Here is a 24,690-nt window from a genome sequence, read left to right on the forward strand (position 1 = left end):
TACAAAAGAATGACCTACCTGAGGCAGAGAGAAGTTAAGTAATTTGCCCAGGGTTACACAGATAATAAGTGACAATGTCAGGATTTGAATGCACATGGCCATCACACTGCGCTTCCTGTCTGATGCAGGAAGGAGTATGATGGTTGCCTAATATTTCCATCCTCTCAATATCTGAATCCCCAAAACTATATCCCTACTAAGCTACTTTCCAGCTGAATACTTCCAGTGCTGGAAAACATGATGAGGCATCACATTCTATGTTTACACTCCTAATAATCTGTCCATAACTACTGGGAATAATTAACCATTAGCAATAGCGTCAATGCTGGTAAAGGTTTTGTTTTGTTTCTTTCAAGTTATAAATTAATCTTCACAATAATCCTATAGAGTAGATACTATTATTGCCTTAGTTTTGCAAATGAAAATAGAGAGGCACAGAATGATTAAGCAGCTTGCTCATGGTCACACAGCTAGTCGGTGATGTAACTAAGATTTAAACCCAAGCATCTGACTCCACAGAGATGACACTCCACAGCCGTGCACTATAACAACTCCTTTGTTTGCAGTTCTACCCCATGCCACCAACTAAATAAGAACATCTTTGGAATATTACTAGCCACCATTTTTTGATTGCTTAATATAGGCAAAGCTGTATGTTAAGTGTTGTACATGCATTTTCTCATTTAGTCCTCATATCAATACTATGAGCCAAGTATCACCATTCCCGTTTTATAGATGAAGAAATTGAAATTCAAGTCAGTTGATGTACTGAGCCAAATCACACAGCCAGGGTTCAAGGGCAAATCTGTGTGGCTTCAAAGCCAGCCCTCAATGCTTTTCTGCCACATTAGCCACTGTGTGATGAGTACATATACAGAAAAAGTTCTCTTAGAGCACAAATACAGACAAGGGTCTCATAGTTGTAGTGACCTGAATCTACCTGATGGCCAAAGCCACCAAAATCTACCAGAGACTAGGAAAACAATCAAGGGACCAAAAGTCCCTACCCAGAGCTCATGCGTACATCTGCTTCTCCATGACAGGATCTCCATGATCAGGATCCCTTGAATCCCTGGTCCAGGAACTCTGCCTGCTCAGACCCTTGAGGCTCAGTTACCTACGGACACCTTGTAGCTTTTCTGATTCTTAGAACTTCAGCTCACTCCTGAGCAAGGAATCTATTGACTATTACCCAGCATACATGTTCTGTTTCCAAGACTCAAGTTCAATCAACACTGATGGTTCACCTACTATGTACATGACACTGGGCTAAGTACTTTCAGAAATAAATATCCTGTGATCCTTGATGAGAAGGGCTTATTACCACCTCCACTTGCAAGATAATTATAATGCATTGACTGCATCAGGGCTCTCCTTAGGACTTTTTTCTGACATCTCCACCTCTGCTGGGCCATTGACTTCCATGACTCCTGATGTCGGCTCCCTAATCTGGTCATCTGTCAGCTATATCTGGCTGTACTCCAAGACCTGACCAGGCAGATAACAATAGTTGGCATCCATAGCAAAATGCACAACAATGAACAACACCATGATCAAAAGCAGGCACACAGCACTTGCCATATCCCAGGACTTGCCCCCAGGCTGAACACCTTTTCCTATTAAATAATAGCAACCCCATCCATGAGATAAGCACTTCTGTTTTAATAGGGAACTCATAAAGTACATCCTGGGGGAAGATGAGAAAAGGAAAATGTTTACCATTCTTCTTGACAGTTAGAAAGTACCAATTCTTCAAACTGTCCTCCCTTCCCACATCCCAAATACTAAAACAAAATGTACCTAAATTCTCTAGTCATCTAGCATCTGTGGAGAGTAGGGAGAAAGTTGAGGAGAGATTAAAAATATCCCAGGATAGAGACGCCTGGGTGGCTCAGTCAGTTGAGCGTCCGACTTCAGCTCAGGTCATGATCTCACAGTATGTGGGTTCGAGCCCCGCATTGGGCTCTGTGCTGACAGCTCAGATCCTGGAGCCTGCTTCAGATTCTGTGGCTCACTCTGAATCTGTCCCTCCCTCACTAATGCTCTGTCTCTCTCTCTGTCTCAAAAATAAATAAAGCATTAAAAAAATTTTTTTTAAATATTCCAGGACATTAAAAAAAAAAATTGATGGCCTAAAGATCCAGTCTTCTCTCTGCTATCTATAAGCAGCATAATTTTTGGTCATGTCACTAAAGCCTGAGTGTTTCATCTATAAAATGAGGGAAATAACATGCACCCCACAGGGTGTTACAAAACTATTTTTAAAACATGATTATGAAGTAAACCATCTAGTAACGGTATAAAACCTTGGAGGGGAGGAAAACACCAATTTCAGGATAAGTCTTACCTATAGTATGGACAAAAAGACAAGAATAGAATAGAGGAGGGATAAACAGAGAGTTTCAAATGCATCTAAAGTTTTTATTTCTTGAAGTCTGAAGTAAACGTTGCAAATTTTAATATTTGTTTATTGAGTGGCAGTTGCTTGAATGTATTTTACTTTCCTGTATGATTTTGATTTCCTGTATAATATTAATATCAGATATAAGTTAGCAGTTATCAGTGGTTAAGAGTGTGCTCTCTGGAAGCAAAGTTCAGATTTGTATGGAGATCTACAACTTACTGTCTGTGTGATCTTAGACATTTCTCTGAGCCTCAGTTTTCTTATCTGTAAAATGGAAATAATAATAGTGTCTGTCTCATAAGGCTGAAGTTAGATAAGGAATTCAGAGTTTGTCCAGTGCCTGGCATATGGTGAGTGTTCAAAATTAGTAAATACCATTCTCTCTTTTAAAAATCAAAAATCAACATCAATAACAACCACTACCAGAGAAAGTTGGCAGGGCATATTTTCTATTTTATTTACAGAACATACAGATTTTTTTTAAGTTTATTTATTTATTTTGAGGGCGGGGAGGGATAGAGAGAAAGGGAGAAAGAAAGAATCAAGCTGAGCCCAATGCAAGGCTCGAACTCACAAACTGTGAGATCATGACCTGAGCAGAAAACAAGTCAGACACTTAACCGGCTGAGATACCTGGGCGCCCTGAGAACCTACAGATTTTGAATACCATCACTTTTTCCCAGTGAAGTCCCAACAAAGTAAATGACACATGCTTCAAATTCAACAAAATAGAAGTTTACTGATGATTTCGCCTCACCCTCATTCAGAAGAGAAGTTCACTTTCACAGGACCTGTCTCTAAAGCAGACCCAAACAAAGGGACATCTCCCTGCAGAGTGGCACTTTAAAAGGATGCCCTGTCAAATGTTCATCAAGACCCTCTCTTACCCTAAGAGTAAAGAACTTTGATCACTCTCAGTGGAGTTGTTAGTACAGAAGCTGCTACATGGCTCCGGGTCCACCCTACTCTGCGAGTGGTAGATTCAAAATTCTCTTTGCAAACCTCTTGGCAGCCCAACAAGAACGAGGTAATGCACACATGCCAACTTAGAAAGAGCTCCAAATATTTTTAAGTGAGAAAAGCAAATCTCAGAGTGGGATGCACAGTGTGGTCCCATTTCTAGGAAACAACCAAAGCTATGCCTTACCTGAAAAAGCAAAAGAAACTATGTTGGCCTCCTCCTTCATACCTTCCCTTTGTTTCATTTTACTGGTGAACAAAATTCAAAAGTTCCTTGGGAACCACTATACAGAAATCTCATTCTCTTCCCACTAAGAGTGGGCCCCCATGACCCAGATGAGCATATTTATCAGTAGATGGAATGAGACTTGACCTGTTGTTCCAGAAAGAAAGCAAATAATTCAAGGGGGAGCATTTAGTCCCTCTGAAGGGCTTAGAAAGAAGAGTCTAAACAAGCAGGATTCCTCCCCAAGACCATCCCCCACCATAGTGTATGTCATCAGAAAAGAAAGAGAGACAGACAGAGAGACACAGGGGTCTTTGGAGGTGGTAGTCACTGCCTTCAGAGCGCTTGGTATAGCTTCTCCACCCACAAGTCAGACAGGCATGAGGGGTAGAGTCCAGGAGATTCACAGCTAGGGACATTTGGCATCTCATACCCCAACTACATGACTATTCATGCAGAGGACTGGATGATCTTTGGGCTTATTTGATCAAGGAAGACAGAGATTTGGAAAGAAAGCATGCCAAACTCCCTCCCACCCCCAGCCTTGCTTAAGCTGGAGATGGAGGGGAGGCATTAAACTGGATATAAGATTGAAATCTTCTTTTGAAATGTCATTAAATATCAGGAAAGATGTCAACCAAATATGACTGAAGGAAGTGAATGAGGAAAAATAATACTGATTTTTTTTTATGTTTATCCTCGCATAAGGACTTCTGACTGCTCAATAAACATATGTATTTTTGTGTTTTTTACCCAGAACATAGAATCAGAACATAGAATGTTTATGCTACCTCTGGGTAAAAAGGGCAGCCTGAGAGATATACTATGGACCAAAAAATAAGCATTAGGATATCTAAGGCTTAGCAACAATGGGTACCCTTCTGAACTGTCTGAATTTTCAACAGAACAAAATATTAAATTTAGTATAGGCAAGGAAGGGCTGGCCTCACCTATTCCAGGCAACCAGAGAGCCAGCTTCCAGATTCTCTGGGCTATACTGTAGACAGACATACCTCCCGGTCTCCATGTGGCTGTATATAATGGGAGGAAGGATGGAATTAATCAACACAAAACACCTAAGAGTGTTTTAACATAGAGTCTAGCATGGTGCTAGACAGCTTCTTTACTTTCTGTCATGTTATCCTCATAACAACCTTAAGAAAAGACAATGGTAACCCATTTCACAGGTAAGAAAACTGAAGCCCACCTACCCCAGACCATTCAACTAATGGGTAGTGGAGCAGAGAATAACTTTCTGATTCAAAAGCTCATGATCTTTCCACTCCTTTTTTGTTTGTTTGTTTGTTTGGGGGGAGGATTTAAAAACCATCGAAAAGTACAAAAAATAAAATAACAACCACTCACATTCCTACCACCTAGAATTAATCATTACTAATATCTGGAGATGGGTGCTTCATATCTTAAAGACTGTATTATCATTTTGTCTAAAATAGATATGGGCTGTTACAAAGAATTTAAAGTAAGCAGGAAAATATAAATATAGAAGCTAAAAGAATCATCCTGAATCCCATTACCCATAAAAAGAAAAATACTATTAACATCATTTTAGTCAACTTCTCATTTATATTTATATACACAGAATAACAGATGGATAAATAGATAAAATATCATTTCCAAAAATTCTCATAAAAATTAGTATATAGTAAAGATATTATGCAAATAAAAATCTCAAATACCAAACTTAATCTTATTTATTTGTATTTAATAAAAGAAAAAGAAATGGAGTGAAATTGAAGGAAATGCTGAAACTTTGATTAAATGTTTCTTCTTAGGGGAATCCTCTTGCACTGTTGGTGGGAATGCAAACTGGTGCAGCCACTCTGGAAAATAGTATGGAGGCTCCTCAAATAGTTAAAAATAGAACTACCGTATGACCCAGCAATTGTACTACTAGGTATTTATCCAAAGAATACGAAAATACTGATTCAAAGGGATACATGAACCCCAAAGTTTATAGCAGCATTATCTTCAATAGCCAAATTATGGAAATAGCTCAGTATTCATTGACTCATAAATTGATAAACAAGATGTGGCATATACATACAATGGAAGATTACTCAGCCATAACAAAGAATGAAATCCTGCTACTTGCAGCAACACGGATGGAGCTAGAGAGTATTTTGCTACTCGAAATAAGTCAGTCAAAGACAAATACCATATGATTTCACTCATGTGTGGAATTTAAGAAACAAAACAAACGAGCAAAGGGGAAAAAAGAGGGAGGGTAGCAAACCAAGAAACAGACTCTTAACTATAGAGAACAAACTGATGGTTACCAGAGGGGAGGTGAGTAGGGGGATGGGTGAAATAGGTGGTGGGGACTAAGGAGGGCACTTGTGATGAGCACTGGGTGATGTACGAAAGTACTGAATCACTGTATTGTACACCTGAAACTAATATTATTCTGTATGTTAATTAACTGGAATTTGAATAAAAACTTAAAAATAAAATTAAATAAATAAATTTCTCTTCTTTACACAAAAACAATCCTGAAAACTCCTTAAAAATAGTTATGAAATGCATTAAAAGATTGGCATGGTTATAAGTTTTTAATTGTTCTGTTTTATTTCTGATATTGACCAACTCTCTGTTAGGATAATATCATAAAGTTAATCTATTTCCTTCTACTCCTCACTGCTCAATTTTATGTGCTGTGTTTTTTTTTTTCTTTACATTGTCCATTTCCCTAACATTATTTTTGGTAGTCGTAAATATTGTGACTTTTAATATCAAGCTCTATAAATTCATTCATTTAGACTCAATGCTCACCACTATTTCCTTTTATCACAGCCTTTTACTTCCTGTATTATGAAATTTTGATTCAGCTCTCAATTGGCTGGATTTTATTTTTCAATTAGGTTTTTATAAGAGGGTCTCATGAGCACACCCCCCAGGTCTTTTTATTACATCACCTTGACTAATTTTTGACTGACACTGTGGTTTTCACCTTTTTATGTTTGCCAGAAACAGGTTTTCAATCAGAATCATAGGCAGAACTTCGCATCTGCAAAGCAGACAACACCGGACCTGATCTCAGAGACTTTAGCTGTCCAAGGCCCTCAGGGAAACCTTAAAATCCCATAAATTCCAGTTTGAAAACTCCCTATGGATATGGATGCATGCATGATGAGTCTTGATAATTTGTATACCAATGCTTCAGATAAATAGAATCATTTTAGCAGACTTCTGAACATTGAATATACATTTTCAAAGTACTCATGAACTGGCAATCACTCGCTAAATTAATATGCCTAGCTCTTTCCAGAAAGGCAATGTGGCTGCTTCTTGCCAGGATACATTAAAATAAAACTAATAAAATAGAATTAAAAGAGGAAAACCAGAACCAAAGAGGTTAGCAACAAGGACACTAATCCCAAAGACAAATAAAGGTGGCTTGAGTCATCAAGTGTGACCTTTCCGAAGGTCGGGACCAGGCCAGGCAAGGGAATGAAAGGCTCTGACTGTGTGCTACCCGTGTGGTCAGTTTACTGGCCTCAAGCTCTTTCTCCAGGAAAACGAAACGGAAAATACTTGTCTGAATCTCAAAATGTGGGACGCGGCAAATAATGACCAGGTTTTTTCACTGTCTTGGTAGCTATGGAGTGAAAGAAAGGCTGTGGGCTTATACACATGGGGAGGGAAACACAGCCACACTCCCTGTGTGACCCTCAGCGAGTCATTTCTCTTCCCTGAGTCTTGTTTCCTGACTTGCAGATGTGAGGCCTCACGCCTGTTTCTCAGGATTAGCATTCAGCAGCATGGGAGACACAGTGAGGAGAGTTGTCATCTGTTTATATTTTCATTCTTTGACCTTGCTGAATACTTACAGTTTGCTTATCTGCCACTGGGTAGAACCAGATTTGTGAAAGATGGGTTGCAGTGTGGAAGGGGGCAGGGGGGTTGGAACCATATACTCTCCTTCCTGCCCCTGTCCCATTCACTCTGTGTGTAAAAGGTTTTAACAGTGCCAGACTGGGATTTTCAGAGGCCTGGACTCTAAAAAGTGCCTCGTTTCACCTCACATACAACCCAAAATAACAATAACACTAAAGGATAAGACAAATGTAAGGAAGGTGAACAAAGTTCTCATTTCTCCCATGATGACCCGGCTAAAGCTGTTTTGAAATATCAAATATCAAATTCTTTCCTCCTCACAAAAGCTTTTCTGCTTGTTTGCTTTTTGGTTTGCATGTGTGTGTGTGTGTGTGTGTATGCTTGTGTGCATGTTTGCATGTGTGTGTACGCGTATCTGTGAGTGTGCTGTGTATGCTTGTGTGCCAATCTGCAGAACAGCCTTGGAAGTTACATACAGCTAATCTGGCACTGGAGATAAGACCTGTCCTGTGGGTGGCTGTGAGGAGTAACTAGACTAGCATGTCAGCATTGTGCACACTAGCATGTCAGCACTGATTAGCATGTCAGCTGACTAGCATGTCAGCACTTTAGCACAGTGCCTCCAGTACGTGGTAAGCATCCAACGATGGCTAGTTCTATAGGCACCTCTGTTCTTCTGGCTGGCTGTTTCCCCTGGAGGGGCTCTCCTTCACAGTAGCACACCTGTTTCCTGCCCACCCCTCACTCCCATTACAGCACAGGAGAGCACCACCTGAGGGATTAGCTGGGAGGGAGGGATGGGCCTGGGTGCTCAGTCCACTCACCTCTTCTTTCTTCTTCCTCTGCCCAGCTACAGGAAGGACATATGCTCTCCACACAGTCGGATTAGTGGCAGGCCCAGGGAAGGGGAGAACTGTGGAGGTCTTGCTCTGCCAGTGACGACCGGGAGAGTCTGGCTCAGAGTGGCCGACACATTGGCAAGTTTCTTTAGTATTACACCCAAGCCACACTCCCAATATCAATTTTATCAGTGACATAGGTGATATATTGATTCATAATGGCCTAACTCATGGGTCCAAGGCCATTAGCTTTTGTGCAAGTTTTAAAGAGTACCCCTACGACCACCAGCACCACCATGGGTAAACACAGCCCAATACACGCTTGGCTTCACAAGAGAATGGCACCTCTGTGGGAAGAAAGAGATGCCACTTTGCCCAAGACAGGGCCCCCAGCTCAGTGCAGGGTGTGAGCACTGCTCCCTCGACCAGGCACAGTGCCTATACCACACAGTTGTGCATATCAGTTCTCCTGGAATCAAGGGTATAATTTCCTAAGCCTTCAAACCCCTAATAGTGCTGATTTCCCTTTATAGCCTTATTAGTATTGATACTAAGAAAGAAGGTGGGTGTCATAGGCCCTAAGAGCCTCATGGCTATGGCAAATGGACAGCACAACAAACATCAAACCACACAGTCAGGCCTTTGCTACTAAGCATAAATTGCTAAAATAACAAAGCATTATTTTCAGTACATTCAAATTACTAATATTATCAAAATTCATAACAGACTACACACAGCTCCAGGTTCCAAGAGAGGGCTGGAGGTGCTGGGTATATGCTGCAGGCGTCCCAACACCATCAGCTAGGGGTCCTGGCGTCCCTGGATCACTTGAGCCAGTGACTCACCTCCGCAGGTCTCCTGTATTCGCACCACATCACCAATCTGCAGGGAGAGCTGGAGGGCTCCACTCCCTTGGAAGTTGTATATGGCTGTGAAACAGAAGAGAGGGGCAGCCTGGTCAGACTTCTGGATACTGATAATCACTGCTCCTCCCTGTTTTCCCTGCCTTGAGTTTACCCAACACCATGCAGACTACATGGGCTAACAAGACTAATGCAGAACCCACTGCCTACCACAGGACTGAATGCAGCCCCAGCCTGGCTGCTAAAGGCCCTCACTCATTGACCAAACCTGACCTCTCCCAGCACAGGTTCTGCACTCCAGTCTGCATGACAAGAACGCTGTTCATATCATCTACCATAGGTTGACCTCTCACAGTGCACCAGGCATGTGCTCTGCACATCTTCTCATTCCCTTCTCACAGCAACCCTGTGAGGTATAAACTGTGATCCCATTTTGCAGATGGAAAACAAAGGTGCTGAAAAGTTAAATAATCTGGTGAAAATCATCAGGCCAGGAACTGACAGGAAAATCAGTATCTAACTTCCATATTCTCAACCACCATGATGAGGTACTTGCTGCTCCCCAATTACTCCCTCCTGGTGACAATAGCCTGACATCCAAGGATGTGCTGTCTCCCAATTTCCATTATCAGTGCCTGGGGGCAGTAGTTGGCTGTGAAGTAGCCAGAGTCCCCTCTGTGCTGTCAGAACCTCCGTTAACCCCTTGGAACACGACCTCATGCCATATCATTGCAGTGCGTAAGCCGTGCTCAGCGTCACTTGCTAAGTGAAGACCAGGCCACATTGTTAATCCATGTTAGGGTTGCAGCCTACTTTCCAAAGGCTAAAAATGGAACCACCAGCTTAGTAGGTCTTCAAGAACAGAATAAGACACAATGCATGTGGTTTGATTTAAAGAAAGTCTCTCAGGAGGCTGAACAGTATGATCCTAGAATGTTGTCATCATTCATTCATGCAGCAAATATTCAGTAAGTGGCTATGATGTGCCAGGCACATGCTAGGCACTGATCTCACTCTATTGGTGAACACAGAAATAAATACAAGTTTACAAAAGATGATACATGTGAAAGAGAAACAATAGAGCCTGGTATAGAGTTATAGGGCACATCACATTTTGTTGGGGTATTTAGGAAAGGCCTCTCTGAGCTGATACACAAAGTAATTGAGCTGTTCAGCTGTGGGGACACTAAGGGAGGGGCATTTCAGGAAGAGGGAACAGCATGTGCAAAGGTCCTGAGGAAGGAAGGCACTTGGCATATTCAGACAACATCAAAAGAAACCTCTGTGGATGGAGTAAGATACGAGAGGAAAAGGTGATACAAGATGAGGCTGAAGAAGTAGGGACCAGGTCCCGCACAGTGTTGTGATGAGTTTAAGCTTTACTCCAAGAGAATGAGAAGCTGGAGGGATTTCATTTATTTATTTAGGAATAGATTTATTGGGGTACAATTTGCCCATATGAGGTATATAACTCAACAATTTATTCACAGAGTTGTGCAGGCATCACCGTGATTAATTCTAGAACAATCTCATCACCTCGGAAAGTTACCCCAGCCCCAAGTGGCTACTAATCTACTTTCTGTCTCTACAGATATGTTTATTCTGGGCACTGCATACAAATAGAATCATATAATACATGGTCTTTTGTGACTGGCTTCTTTCACTCAGCAGTGTCCTCAAGATTCATCCATGGGGTAGCAACTGTTGCAACTCAATTTACTCCCTCTCCCACTGGTCCTCAGTTTCCTCATATGTCAACAAAACAAAATGTATTCAAAAACTACTTCTTCAGGTGACTTCAGCAAAAATGGCAGAGTAAGGAACTCCACGTGCTTGTCCCTCCAAAGAAGTAATGAGAAATCTGACAAAAGCTGTCAGAATCAACTGTATCAGAACCCTAGAAAATAGTCAAAAGTTTACACCAAGAAAATGCTTAATCAAGAAAAAGGCAACTGAAACCTGGTAAAGCTTTCTGACATTTTAACTTACCCTTACTCCCCACCTCGGTGGTGGTCTTGAAAATGGTATTCTGTGTCCTTTGTGTGGGTTTCTAGAGCCAGACGGAGCAGAGAGGACCTTGTTCTAAGAAACTATAGTTGTCTGTTTCGACCTGTGTGTGGGCTCCCCAAAGGATTAGAGCTATGAGCTTGTCCTTTATTATTGTTTATTATTTATGCTTTGGAGGAATGAGAGGAGTAGAAGTAAATTAAGTCAATGGTAAGACTACCAGGAGGACTCAGGATTCCTCTCATTTAGCTCAATCTATTATCTGCCCTGTTTGGTCACACAATTCATCAGCAATGAGCTTCTGTTTGGTTTGGAGACCACTGGGATTAGAGAGACAGAACAATGGCCTTTTCATGGGCCTTTCCACATTTACTCTGCCCCCCTCCATCCAATCGCCACACATTAGCCAGAGCAATAGTCAGTGCAATGGGATTATATCACTCCCCTGCTTAACTAACACTCTTCTGTCTTCCACCCACTGGCATGTGTATAAACAAAAGATAGTCTATCCATACAATGGAATATTATTTAGCCACAGAAAGGAATAAATTAGTTACAGTTACTACAATATGGATAAATATGGAATGAACAATACCCACATATACCAGGGGATCTGGAAGGCTATGCACATGGTTGGACATGCTAATAAAGGATGGAGAAGGCCATAAACTCTCAACTCTGACTGACCTTCAAGCACCATGCTGTCAGGAAATGCAGGCAGGCTAAGGCAGAGCTGCAAGTAGCCTGGTTAAGTGTTAAAAGTATGCCCCAATACACACATACAGAGTCAAGCTGCAAACAGCAGATTTTTTTTTCTTTCAACTTCAGGCATTTGGAGATTTGAGTGACCATATTGCAACAAATAATACAGTCTTCACAAAAGTACTTTAGAAAAGTCATTAAACAAACAAACCATTATATCCTATATTAAGCAGCTACAACAAGCCCTGACAAGGAAGAGAATCTGACATCTGAGCTAGCACATTATAATGTTCAAGATATTCAATTTTCAACACAAAATTATGAGGCATGTAAAAAAACAAACAAACAAACAAACAAGAAAGTATGGCCTATTCACAGAAGAAAAAAAAGAAATTAATAGAAATTCCTCACAAACGATATACATTGGATTTATAAGAAAAAGACTTTAAATCAATTGTCTTTATGCTCAACTAGCTAAAGAAAACTATGGGCAAATAACTAAGTAAAACCAAAAGAATAATGCCGCATAATATAGAGAATATTATTAAATAGACAGAAATGACAAACTAATAAAATAGAAATTCTGTAGCTAAAAAATACAATAAGAAATGTTAGAGAGGCTCAATTGCAGACTTGAGCAGTCAGAAGAAAGAATCAATAACCTTGAAAGTAGGTCAGTTGAGATCAGCCAGCCTGAGAAGTAGAAAGAAAAGAGAATAAAGAAAAATGAACAGTGCCTAAGTGACCTGTGGGATACTATCAAGCACACAAACTTCATACAATGGGAGATTCCATAATTAGAGGAAAGAGAGATAAAGGAGTAGAAAGCATATTTGAAAAAATAATGGCCAGAAACTTTCATTTGATGGAAGACATAAATCTACAGACCCAAAAAGGTCAGTGCTATCTGAGCAAAATAAACACAGATATCCACACTGAGACATAATGGTCAAACTGTCAAAAACCAAAAAAAACAAAAACAAAAACAAAAACAAAACCCAGAGAATTTTAAAAACATCAAGAGAGAAGCAAATCATCATGTACAAAGACTCCTAAATAAAATTAATAAGTGATTTCTCTTCAGAAACCACAGAGGCTAGAAGGCAGTGGGATATCATATTTAAAGTGCTAAAAGAAAAAAAAAAATCAACCAAGAATTCTATCTCTCAAAAAATTATTCTTCAAATATAAAGAAGAAGTTAAGAGATAAACAGAAACAGAGGTCCATCACTAATAGACAACTGGAAAGACAAATACATAAAATAATAATTATAAAATCTATAATACACACATATACACAATGTATAAAAATGTAATGTGTGACAATAACAACAAAAGGGGAGAGAAAGATTTGTACAGAAGCAGAGGTTTTGTCTACTATTGAAGCTAAATTGGTATTAACTCAAAATATATTCTTATTATGGTGAGATGTTAATTGTGAACCCCAGGTTAACCTCTAAGAAAATAAGCAAAAAACACATAGAAAAGTAAATGAGAAAGGAATCAAATCAGTAAACTAGAAAAAATCAATTAAACACAAAAGAAGGTAGTAATGAATTGAAGAACAAAAAAACATGTAAGATACATAGAAAACAAATAGCAAAATGTTGGAAGTAAAACTTTCCTTATGAGTATTTACATTAAATGTAAATGAATAAAACTGTCTTGGCAAAAGGCAGAGATTGGTAGAAAGATTATAAAACAATAACCAAACACACACACAGACACACACACACACACACACACAGACACACACACACACACACACCCCACCATGATCCAGCTGTATGTTATCTACAAGAGACTCACTTTATATCCAAAAATACAAGTTAGGTTCAAAGTAAAAGAGTGGGGAAAAAATGTTCCTTGCACATAGTAACAAAAAACACTGTAGTGGGTATGGTAATACCAGACAAAACAGACTTTAAGTCAAAAGTGTTTCAAGAGACAAAGAAGAGTATTATATATTGGCAAAAGGGTCAACACACCAAGAAGATATAGCGATTATAAACAGATGTCCCTAATAACAGCACCAAAATGTATGAAGCAAACACTGACAAAATTAAAAGGAGAACTAGGCAGAGGCTAATAATAGCCAGAGACTTCAATGTCCCACTATCAGTAATGTACAGAACATGTAAGCATAAAGTCAGTAAGAAAATAGAATATGTGAGCCATACTGTAAATAACCAGACCTAAAGGACATATACAAAATACTCCATCCTGCAACAGCAAAATGCACTTTCTTCTCAAATGCATATGGAACATTTTCTAGAATAGCCCATAAGTTAGGCCACAAAACACATCTCAATACATTACAAACACTGAAATTATACAAAGTATCTTTTCCAATGACAGAGGAATGAAGCTAGAAATGAATAAGAGAAATAAAACTGGAAAATTTACAACTATGTGCAAATCAAACAATATACTCTTTTTTGAGAGAGAGAGAGAGAGAGAGAGAGAAAGAGCGCACATGTATGCACACTAGCAGGAGAGGGGAAGAGGGAGAGGGAGAGAGAATCTCAAGCAGACTCCTCGCTCAGTGCAGAGCCCAACTCAGGGCTCAGTCTCAGGACTGTGAGATCATGACCCGAACCAAAATCAAGAGTTGGTTGTACAACCAACTGAGCTACCCAGGTGTCCCTAAACAATATACTCTTAAGCAACAAGGTATCAAAGAAGAACTCACAAGGAAAATTAGAAAATATTTTGAGACAAATGAAAATGAAAACACAACCTCACAAAACTTATGGATGGAGTGAAAGCAGTAATCATATCAGTGAAGGAGCCTTGGAGAAGAAATGAGATCAGATTCCTCCTCAAACATAAAAAAGAAGCATTTATAATATTGTTTCACTGTGTCCCAGAGAAGCATATTCTCAATTGTCCTTTTGTGTTGTCTTCATAACTACTACACGAGGTAGCTACTATCCTCATTTTACAGAGAGGAAAATGAGGTACAGAGGGTTTGAGTGGCTCACCCATAATCTCCCCTTACCCTGTTGGTAGTAAGAGCCAGGACTCTAACCCAGCCCTGTGCCTTATTCATTCTCTGCACCTGTTTCCTCCCCACAGACCCTAGATGGCAGGTACTCAGGTGTTCACCAGACCCTGCTTCACGCTTCAGTCTTGCCACATTCTCTACGGGGAAAAGGAAGAAACTTAGAGGCTATTTAGTCCAAACACCTATACAAATCAGCCCTTTCACCATGGGACCAACTAGTGTTTGTAGGTATTCATAGTAATGGAAAATCTCGATCCTGAGAGACGATAAAACTTGGGAGTCAAGAGTCTATCTGGAGTCACGCAGATGTGGCTCCTGGGCCTCGTTTTGCCCTTTATTGGCTCTGGCCTCAAACCCAGAGCCACAGCATGTGATTATACAGGTTTTGCCCTGCAAGGGGTGACCCATTGGAGGTTAGTGTGCAACCTGTGATCTGGGCAGGGGAGGGGTATTATTTTTGTAATCCACCCAAAGTCACTGTAAGGGCCAGTGGAAGGCTGCTGGAGCAGCTTCACACCCCTGAGTCTCATTTTCCCCAATCGTAGAATGGAGGAGATGATAGTCCCTAATTTGCGGGGTTCTTAGGAAGCTCAGCTGACATTAAAACACAAAGCATTTACTGGTGTCTGGCCATAGTAAGTCCTCAATAAATGGTCATCATTTTTCTCTTTATTAGCATTATAAAACCTCCTAAAACAATCTTTTCAGAAGAACTCCTTCAGAGCTCTTCTTTAGGTCACCTTAAATCTGTCTCCCTGCAGTTTGCAACAAATGACACTGTTGGTCAACACTGAATAAAATTAATCCTTTGTTCAAAACCAGACCTTGAGAAGGCCCTCAGGGGACTCAGGAATCTCTTCTCCTGCATAAACATAGCATGTTTCTCTGTTGCCTTTACACTTGGTCTGATTTCAAACCCTGTCCCCACACAGGCTGCTGACATTTGGACCTGCTCCAGCTTGCTGGTGCTCTAACTCAGACCCTCCCACTCCTTGCTCCCTCCAACCCCAGAAATTCGGCTGAGAACATGTCTGTCACAGACCTGGGCAGGGCCATGGAGGCAACTGAGATTTCTAACAGAAGAATCCCATCCACAAAATAAGTTGGCCTCTGGGGAACTAGCAAATAAGGTCTGTCGGTCAGACATTAGGAGGGTGGGGTGAGACTGTGTTTTGTTCCCTATTTCCTCTCCATCTTTCCTTAGGAATCCCTTCCTTACCCTCTGCCCAGCTTCATCAGATTAGAAGGTTCCAACTGATCAATTTAAGAAAATGTTTTGGACAGATCTTGAAACATGGTATTCAACATGAAGGTCTGTATTCATTCCAAAGACTCACATTGTATGAAAATGAAAGTAACTGATGTTGCTGTTTAATTTAAAAATGTATTTCTGCGTTTGCATAAGGGCCTCTATTCTCAAGGCTCCATTTGGGGAAAATCAGACATTACTGACAAGGAAGTGGCTTTGCATACCAATACCCTATTCTGTTAAATTTTCTAAATGACTAACAGGAAACTTTGAACAAGAATGCTACTGTTTGCTAAAGTTTGATTGCTTATCTATGATCCTCATTTGAGTTATTTCTGACCAGTGTAGAAACAGATCACCTTTTCCCCTATTCCCTGTAGGCCTAACCACTGTCAACTTTTGAATGAGGGATGAAAGGGGCAGAAAAACATGAGCAAGATATAGGACAAAAAATAAGTAAAGCCACTAAAATCATAGCCTGCCCCACCCTAGCCATGTCCACCCAAGGAAGATGGAAAAGTGGTGGGTGGCAGGATCCCCAGAGACACCCATTCTAGCTTCCCCTTTCATATAAGGTCTCCAGACACTGGAGAATATGGACACATCTGCATGGAGGATTTGACTTCTTCCTCCATCAAAGTACTATACCCAAGAACCAAGGCAGCAGTTGGTTACTGACAAGCCGGCTCAAACCAAAATACTTATAGCTGAGGATCAAAGGGATGTTTAAAGTACCAAGGTCATCTGGGCTCATTAAACCCAATGAGGACTCGAATACTGGAAATGTGGGCTGGCAAGCCAGTGGAAACAGCTACTTTGAGACAGGTGAGACTTTCAACAACCCTAGAAATAGAACCCATTGATTAGCCACCAATTCCACTTAAACATATTGAGATACACAGTTCATCAGGAACCCAAATTGAGAGAAATAAAAAGTAAACACCATTGTTATAGCATGCAGTGCACAGAAACAACTAGGGTGGGGTCGCTGTAGTTTGTGCAATGTTAGGAGGTAAGTACATGTTTCTCTTGGATTTATAGATGAGGAAACTGAGACACAAAGAGGGTGAACAACTTATCCACCTCATAACTTAGATAGGTCAATTGACTGATCCAGAAGTCTGCTTTCTAACCACTGCACACACTGCTTGCCCACCAAAAAAAGGTAAACACTTATTGGGCATATGTTATCTACCAAGCATATATGATTTTTGCAAAGATATTCATCTGAGCACCTACTGTGGACTAGGTACTGTTCTGAGTCCTGGGGTTATAGTGACAGATAAGACAGATAAAATCCCTGGCATTCTACTAGTATCACTGCATTTAATCTTCACAGTAATCCTCCAAGCTATTATATTCATATAACATGTGAGAAGCTCAGAGATTAAGGAACTTGCCCATGACCACACAGCTAGAAAGTGGTAAAAAGTGGATTCAAGCCCAGATCAGAGTCCAAAGTTCTTGCTTCCCTTACCAGCCTATTTCTGATGTTACAATTTAGTGTGTGTGTGTGTGTGTGTGTGTGTGTGTGTGTGTGTAGGTATATATTTACATATATGTATATATATACACACACAGTATACACTAGACTTGTTCATTTCCTCTTTTCTCCAGCCTTGGTGAGGGTGAAGATTGAGTCTGCCTTTTGACCACTGAATTCCCAGTGTTGTTCCCACAGTAGAATTCAATCAATATTTACAGAGCTTTAATAAATACTTGTTGAACTGAAGGGATGCGAACATGAAGGGCAGGTATGCCCCTTCTTCTGGTTAAACTCTTTCATGAATTTCTTAAGATTACTTCAGGAGATGCTGATTCAGCTTAGCTGCCAATTTGATTGCAGCCAAGTGCTCTGTGATCTTTAGGGTGGACTTATACCTCACCTGGGGCCCTGCTCTTTGCTGACATGTTTGAAAGTAAAAGCTTCAGCAAATACCAAGTATTAATAATAGAGTTTGGAAAAGTAGATACATAAGAGGAGCAAAAACAATAATGGAGAAAAATAATACAATTGCCTTGAGTTCACTTCTCTAGTCCCTGAGCTGGACTTTGAAGGGTCTCTAACCTAGGGGAGTACTCACCTACTGGCAGGCCCACTTTGAATTCACGTGAAACACACTCATTGTAAATGCACAAGCATTTTGCCTGAAGTCTCTGGGCAAGGTGTTGACAGGCTCAGCACCAAGGCAACATCCTGATGTTGCATCAGGGAGGGCAACTGCCATGACCCAGCAGAAGCTTCCAGCAGCAAGGCCAGAGCTCACATCCAGTGATGGTATTGAATAAGGTTTGAGAATCACAGCCAGAGGTAACGAAGGAGGAAGTATTCCTCTACTGACCAGGAGAAGACAGAGGAATTACAACCTCCACTGAGCTTTTCTGTGCACTAAACACTATTCCAAGGGCTTTATCCATAGTCACCTACTTAATCCTCACCATAATTCTTGGGTACAATCATTGTCATCTCCATTTTACAGATGAGAAGACTGAGGTAGTGTAAGATCAAGTGAATAGTCCAGGATGACACAGCCAGGAAGAAGCCAAAGTGCCTATCACTGTACTCCATTTAAAAAAATTTTTTTTAACATTTATTTATTTTTGAGAGACAAAGAGAGACAGAGCATGAGCAGGGGAGGGGCAAAGAGAGAGGGAGACACAGAATGCAAAGCAGCTTCCGGACTCCAAGATGTCAGCACAGAGCCTGATGTGGAGCTCGAACTCATAAACTGCAAGATCATGACCTGAGCCGAAGTCGGACGCTTAACCGACTGAGCCACCCAGAGCCCCTGTACTCCATTTTTAGTAAGCCAAAGGGACATGCTCAGCTAACAAGAGAAAGGTGGGATTGCCATGAGTTCTCTAACTAAGGACAGTGATTCTCAACTAGGGACAGTTTTGCCCCCAATGGAACATTTGTCAATGTCTGGAGACATTTTCAGTTGTCACAGTCTGGAGGGGTAAGAGGATGAAGTGAAGGAGCTTCAGCATCTAGCTGATAGAGGTCAGGGATGCTGCTAAACATCCTACAGTGCACAGAACAGCCCCATAACAAAGAAGAATCTGGTCCCAATGTCAATAGTGTCAAAGTTGTTAAGCACTACCCTAAAACATCATGATGGGACTCACTCTCCTTTCCAGGGCTGCTGTAGGTGCACACACACACTCACACACACTCTCTCCTGTATTAACACACTCACACACTAGAGTTGGAAGAATGGCTTTATGATGAAACCAAGGGCTGATTTCTTCAGCCCCTCACTTCCAGGGAAGGGAGTGTCTGACACTCTGCAGGATCCTGCAAGTTAAAAAAGTGAGATGAGAGGGGATAGTTCCTGCTGTCCTGGAGCTTTTGTAAAATCTAATTGAAGAGACAAAATTAACCCAGAAAAAACAAGAAACTCTTAAAAATAAAACACTAAGCTGTGGACCACAGCAGCTGTAGAGTCTCAGAGGAGAGAGATCAAGAGAGGCCCCATGAAGGAAGTGAGACTGGAAGGAGAGGGAGGCACAGAGGGAGGGCGAGGGGGAGAAATGGAGTGAGAGCCCCTGAGGAGGTGGGTGGAGAATAAAGGTGGTAAGGGCAGGGAGGAAGGGGGGGAGGCTTGGTGTGATGTGGACATAGTCCCAGTGAGGGACAGCTGGACCATGTGAATAAAATCCCAGGGTGACTCTATTTGAGTTTGGGGACAGTGGCCAACTACAGGGGTCCATATGTTTGAGGAAGAGTTCAAGAATACTCCATTCATTGCTGTACTGCTCTCATAGAACCCAGCCTCCTGACAGGAAAGGGTTAGGGTTGAGGAGGTGAAGGCAAGACGGGGCAACTCAGTCCATCTGAATCTTATGAGACCACCAGATAGTGAAAAGCCACCCATAACCCATCACCTCCCCACCCCTACCACTCATTCATCTACCCACTTATCTACCCACCTGCTCATCCATCCACCCACCCATCCATCCAATTAACAATTACTAATTGAGCACCTGCTCTGTGCCAGAGAAGAGCAAGAATCATTGTCTTGCTATCATGGAGTTTACATTCTAGGGAAGAGCCAAATAATTCAACATGAACCTGCAATGAAATATGATGAAGGTGATGGAAGAGCTATGGTAGCATGAAGCAAAAGGTGCACCCGTGCCCAACCTGTGAAATGGAGACAGTAGTACTAATAATGGTGTTGTTTGTTGCCTTGAACAAAAAAGAAGAAAGAGAAATTACTACTGAATTGTAAGTTTCCTGAGGGCAGAGACTGTGATTTTATCAAAACCAGCTCAGGACCATCACTTAGCATAATACCCAATTTAGGACCATCACTTAACACAGGCTTACTGAATTTAATTGATATGAATAGGCAATAAAAACAGCTCCCCAATAAAAACAGCTTCTTGTCCTTCACAGCTCCCAAAACCAAAAATTTATACCTTGGGCAGAATGCCTTAGCTGTGTCTATTGTATTGGTTTACTAAACAGTTACTGAGTACTTTTACCGGGCTCTTACTTAACTCACTTTCATGGACGGGCCATGATGAAATTGTAATGCAAAACGGCACACGTACAGATTTGCAAGAAGGAAGTTTATAGCGTCCACTGGATTCCTAAGGGGTCCCATGTTACAATAACAATTACTTTCTCTTATGTAGCATGTTTTTGCTAGTGCCTTATAGCTGGATGGACTCAAAGTTGACCCCAAAACAGAGCTCTGCCCTCAGACAATATGCTATCCAGCGGGCGAAGTGACATGTAGTTTGTTACATAACTAAAAGGTGAAACCTGAGTACTTCAGTAAAACAGAAGAGGCTCCTCCAGGAATGAAGTGTAAGGAAACTGCCTGAAAGAGTTTGCATTTCAGTGAGACCCTGAAGGTCTCTGCTCCTCCATTTCCTTATCTGTGAAAGGATGATAAAAGTACCCAGCTCACAGGGTGGTTAAATGTGGTAGCACAAGTGCTCTGTAAATGTACCATGTTGAAAAAAGGTGAGCAATGTTAGTATTTATGACACTGTGGATAACTCAGATCAACAGTTTAAGTAAGGAAGTCTCGTATGCAATTCCATTCTCCCTGCTGCTCATACCAAAAACCTTGGAGTCACTCCTGATTCCTCTCTTTCTCTCATACCTAATTCCAATCTATGAGGAAAATCCCATTTTCTCCACCTACAACACACACATCCAGAATCTAAGCGAATCTCACCTCCTCCACTGCTGCCTCCCTGGTGTGGGCCACCACCATCTCTTGCCTGGGTTATTGTAGTAGTTGCTGGACTGGCCTTCCTGATTCCTCATTTAATTCCCCTCTCTCCATCATAAAGCATCTAGAATAATCCTTTTCAAACAACTCAGAACATTCTGCAATTCTACTGAAACCCCTACAGTGTCCCACCTCCTTCCATTTAGAGTAAAAGCTGAAGTCATTGCAACATGTGCCAGGCACTACTCAATACAACCTCCTGTCAGAGAATTAATTTCCTACTCTTCTGCCTCTTGCTTATTCTCCTCCAGCCACAGGGACCTCCCACACATCAAAGAGGTACCCTCTTCACAACCTTTGCATTGACTGTTGATTCTACCCAGAACATTCTTTCCTGAGACAACTCTCTACTGACACAACTAGTGAGGCAAGCAGCAAATTCCCACTTCCTTGGCAAATCCTCTAGGTTCAGCTGGCACTATGTATGCCCCTCTGCCAAAACCCAACATGCTGATCATGGTGTCTCAGCCCTGGCATTGCCACCACTCAATCCAGTCCAACAAACGACTGCTCAACATCTGTTCTATTCAGAATCTGTGTTGGATCTTGCATCTATGCAAGTCACAGTGTCTACCTGTCTCCTTCTACCATCTTAGTTTAGGCTTGGATTCAAGGGATCATGTGTTGTCAGGAAAACTCTAAGTGCCCTGGAGTAATGTCTATAGAGGGGTCTGGAAAAGTGAGAAATGAAGTCATATCCCCTTCCAACCCCAGCTGCTATGACTGTAGCTTTAAACTAGTGCAGAAGCTGACAGTGTCCTATTGAGGTCACAGGAGATGACTTTCTCCAAAGAGAACTAAAAACCAAGTAAGACTTAAGAGGCTTACAAACTCAGCCTTACTGTGTTTTAACTCACATCAATTAAATGAAGTAGGAATATGGGAGAAAGTGCCTATTAAAGAGAACCTTTGTAGTGTCTCTACCCAGATTCCTCCGGATTTGGATGGTGATGAGCATTATCATTTCCCATTTGCAGAACATTTGCTACAGAACACAGACTGTGGCACCCATGTGTAATTGACTATTAAAGACCTGTAAGCTTTAAAAAACAAGCAAGCAAACAAAAGTCCAAAGATCCAGAAATTATAATATTATGGTGACTACATTGCCTGCCTCAACATACAACAGCAATATAAGGATGTTGATCTCAGGAAGAAGCAGAGCTTAGTAAACACAGTCTGTTAAGGTTCATTCAAATACAAACATTATGATTGGGAACAAGATAGCCACTAACTGATGAAGCTCTCACAAGCCTAGGGATTAGGACCATCTCTTTAGTGGACTCAAAGAGCAGGCACTTCTGAACAATCCCAAATTGCTGATGCTTTAGACAGTGGAAAGCCAGGCACCTAAGAATTGATGCTAGGATGGAATCAGATTTCCAATACATGTTTTTGTTGTTGTTGTTGTTGTTGTTGTTGTTGTTGCACCAGACTAATTTCTAGGGACCAGTCCAAGATATAGTTGGCCTCCATAGCAAAGATACATGTACTAAGATCCCTCCAAGTGTTTCCTTTGGAATTCTTTCCTCCATTGCTCCTCAGAGGCCTTCTCAGACCCTTCTCTCCAATATTCTTATTCACAGAACAAACTCTTTTCTTACACTGGCACATATAATGTAATTATATGTTTATTGATTTTTCCACAAAGTCCTTTTTTTTTTTTTTTTTTTGTCTCTCCCACTAGACTATAAGCTCCAACACTGTAGGAACCATATTGGTCTAATTCTAGTAATTTCCTTGTCTAGCATAGGGCCTGGCACATAAGAAATCCCCAATAAATATTTAAGAAATAATGAAGAATGAATGAGTAAATGACTGAACAAGTTAATGAGTGAAAAATGCTCTCTATCCCTCCTCCTTGATTATTACCTTGGCAAATGTGAGTCCATCTATTCACATCTCCTCTCTCAGACCTTTGAACAAATAAATATGGATAAAAGATTCAGTAGACACTTGAATTGCAAAGTCATGCAGAGTTGGGGTGGGTGGCATGTTGGGGCCACTATTATGATGTTATCAGAATATCAAAGTTATGAATGAGTGATGGAATTAGAAGGAGTTGGTGAGGAGAGAGAAGAGAAGAGTGCTGATGTGTTAAGAGAAGCTGGGTTGCCACAAGAAGGGGGACAGAGGTTTCCAGGGTGGTCTCAGTTCAGACCCTTCTAGACACCTGCCTCTCATGTTTCCTGGATTTCTTTTTTATTTCCCCTGATCCTTAAAATATACCTACCCCCTCCTCACATACACATAGATACTGCACAACTTTTAATTGAACCAGTCTGAATGGATTTTGTTCCTTTAATAAGAGGCTGTGCTGCACGAGATTCAAGTACCCACTGCCCACTCCAAATCTGTCCATTTTGGCATGGAGCAGCTCTGTCTAGGGTCCTGCACTGCAACAGCATCACAGGCATTCCTGTATGTGGGGGTGGTCTCAGATTCATCCATATTCCCCAATCAAGACATGGAAAAAGACCCTTTACCTACTTTTGCAGAGCCTAGTATGGTTTGCATTGTGCCCCTCCCACAAACAAAAGATGTGTTAGAGTCCTACGCCCCAGTACATCAATGTGTGATCTTATTTGGATAGAGTCTTTACAAAGGTAATCAAGTGAAAATGAGGTCATTAGGGTGGGCCCTAACCCAATAAGGAGTGGTGTCCTTATTAAAAGGAAAATTTGGAGAAAGACACATACACAGGGAGAATACTGTACGGAGATGGAAGTAGAGATCAGGATGATGCCTCTACAAGGCAAGGAGCACCAAAGATTGCCAGCAAACCACTAGAAGCTAGGGAGGGGCATAGAACAGATCCTCCCAAACAGCCCTTAGAAAGCACTACCAATGCTCCCCAACACTGCCAGCAAGTACTCAACCATAACCAGAGACAGCCTGCATATAGAAGAGGTTTCTAGGCATCACTGAAGCCCCCCGCACCAATTCCCCCCCTCACTCTCTGTCTGAAAAGTCTGACCTGTCCCTAAATGTCATACCACAGACAATGGGTCATCCTTTATGGACTCAACTGTTATCCATGCCTAGTCCCACAAATTTGTTTGTTGAAGCCTTAATCCCCAGGACCTCAGAATGTAACCATATTTGGGGATCAGTTCTTTAAGTACATGATTAAATTAAAAATGAGGCTGTTAGTGTGAAGTCCTAATCCCATATAACTGGCATCCTTCTAAGGGGAAGAGACACTAGGGGTGAGCGTGCACAGAGATGACTGCGTGAGGACAAAGCCATGAGACGGCAGGTGTCTGCAAGCCAATGCCTCAGGAGAAACCAATCTACTGGCACCTTGGCCTTGGCCTTCCAGCCTC

The 24,690-nt window shown here is 41.3% G+C and overlaps 1 protein-coding gene across 1 annotated transcript in view; it reads right to left on the bottom strand.

Annotated features, from left to right (window-relative positions):
* The window catches only part of DOCK2 (dedicator of cytokinesis 2), a 414,832-nt gene that overhangs the window by 385,671 nt on the left and 4,471 nt on the right, over positions 1-24,690 (bottom strand). Inside the window, exon 2 of the mRNA XM_043596180.1 lies at positions 9,130-9,213. Within this exon, the coding sequence (XP_043452115.1) occupies positions 9,130-9,213 (84 nt within the window). The remainder of the gene's footprint in view (positions 1-9,129; positions 9,214-24,690) is intronic.

Source organism: Prionailurus bengalensis, chromosome A1 (assembly GCF_016509475.1).
Source record: "Prionailurus bengalensis isolate Pbe53 chromosome A1, Fcat_Pben_1.1_paternal_pri, whole genome shotgun sequence".
Taxonomy (NCBI): domain Eukaryota; kingdom Metazoa; phylum Chordata; class Mammalia; order Carnivora; family Felidae; genus Prionailurus; species Prionailurus bengalensis.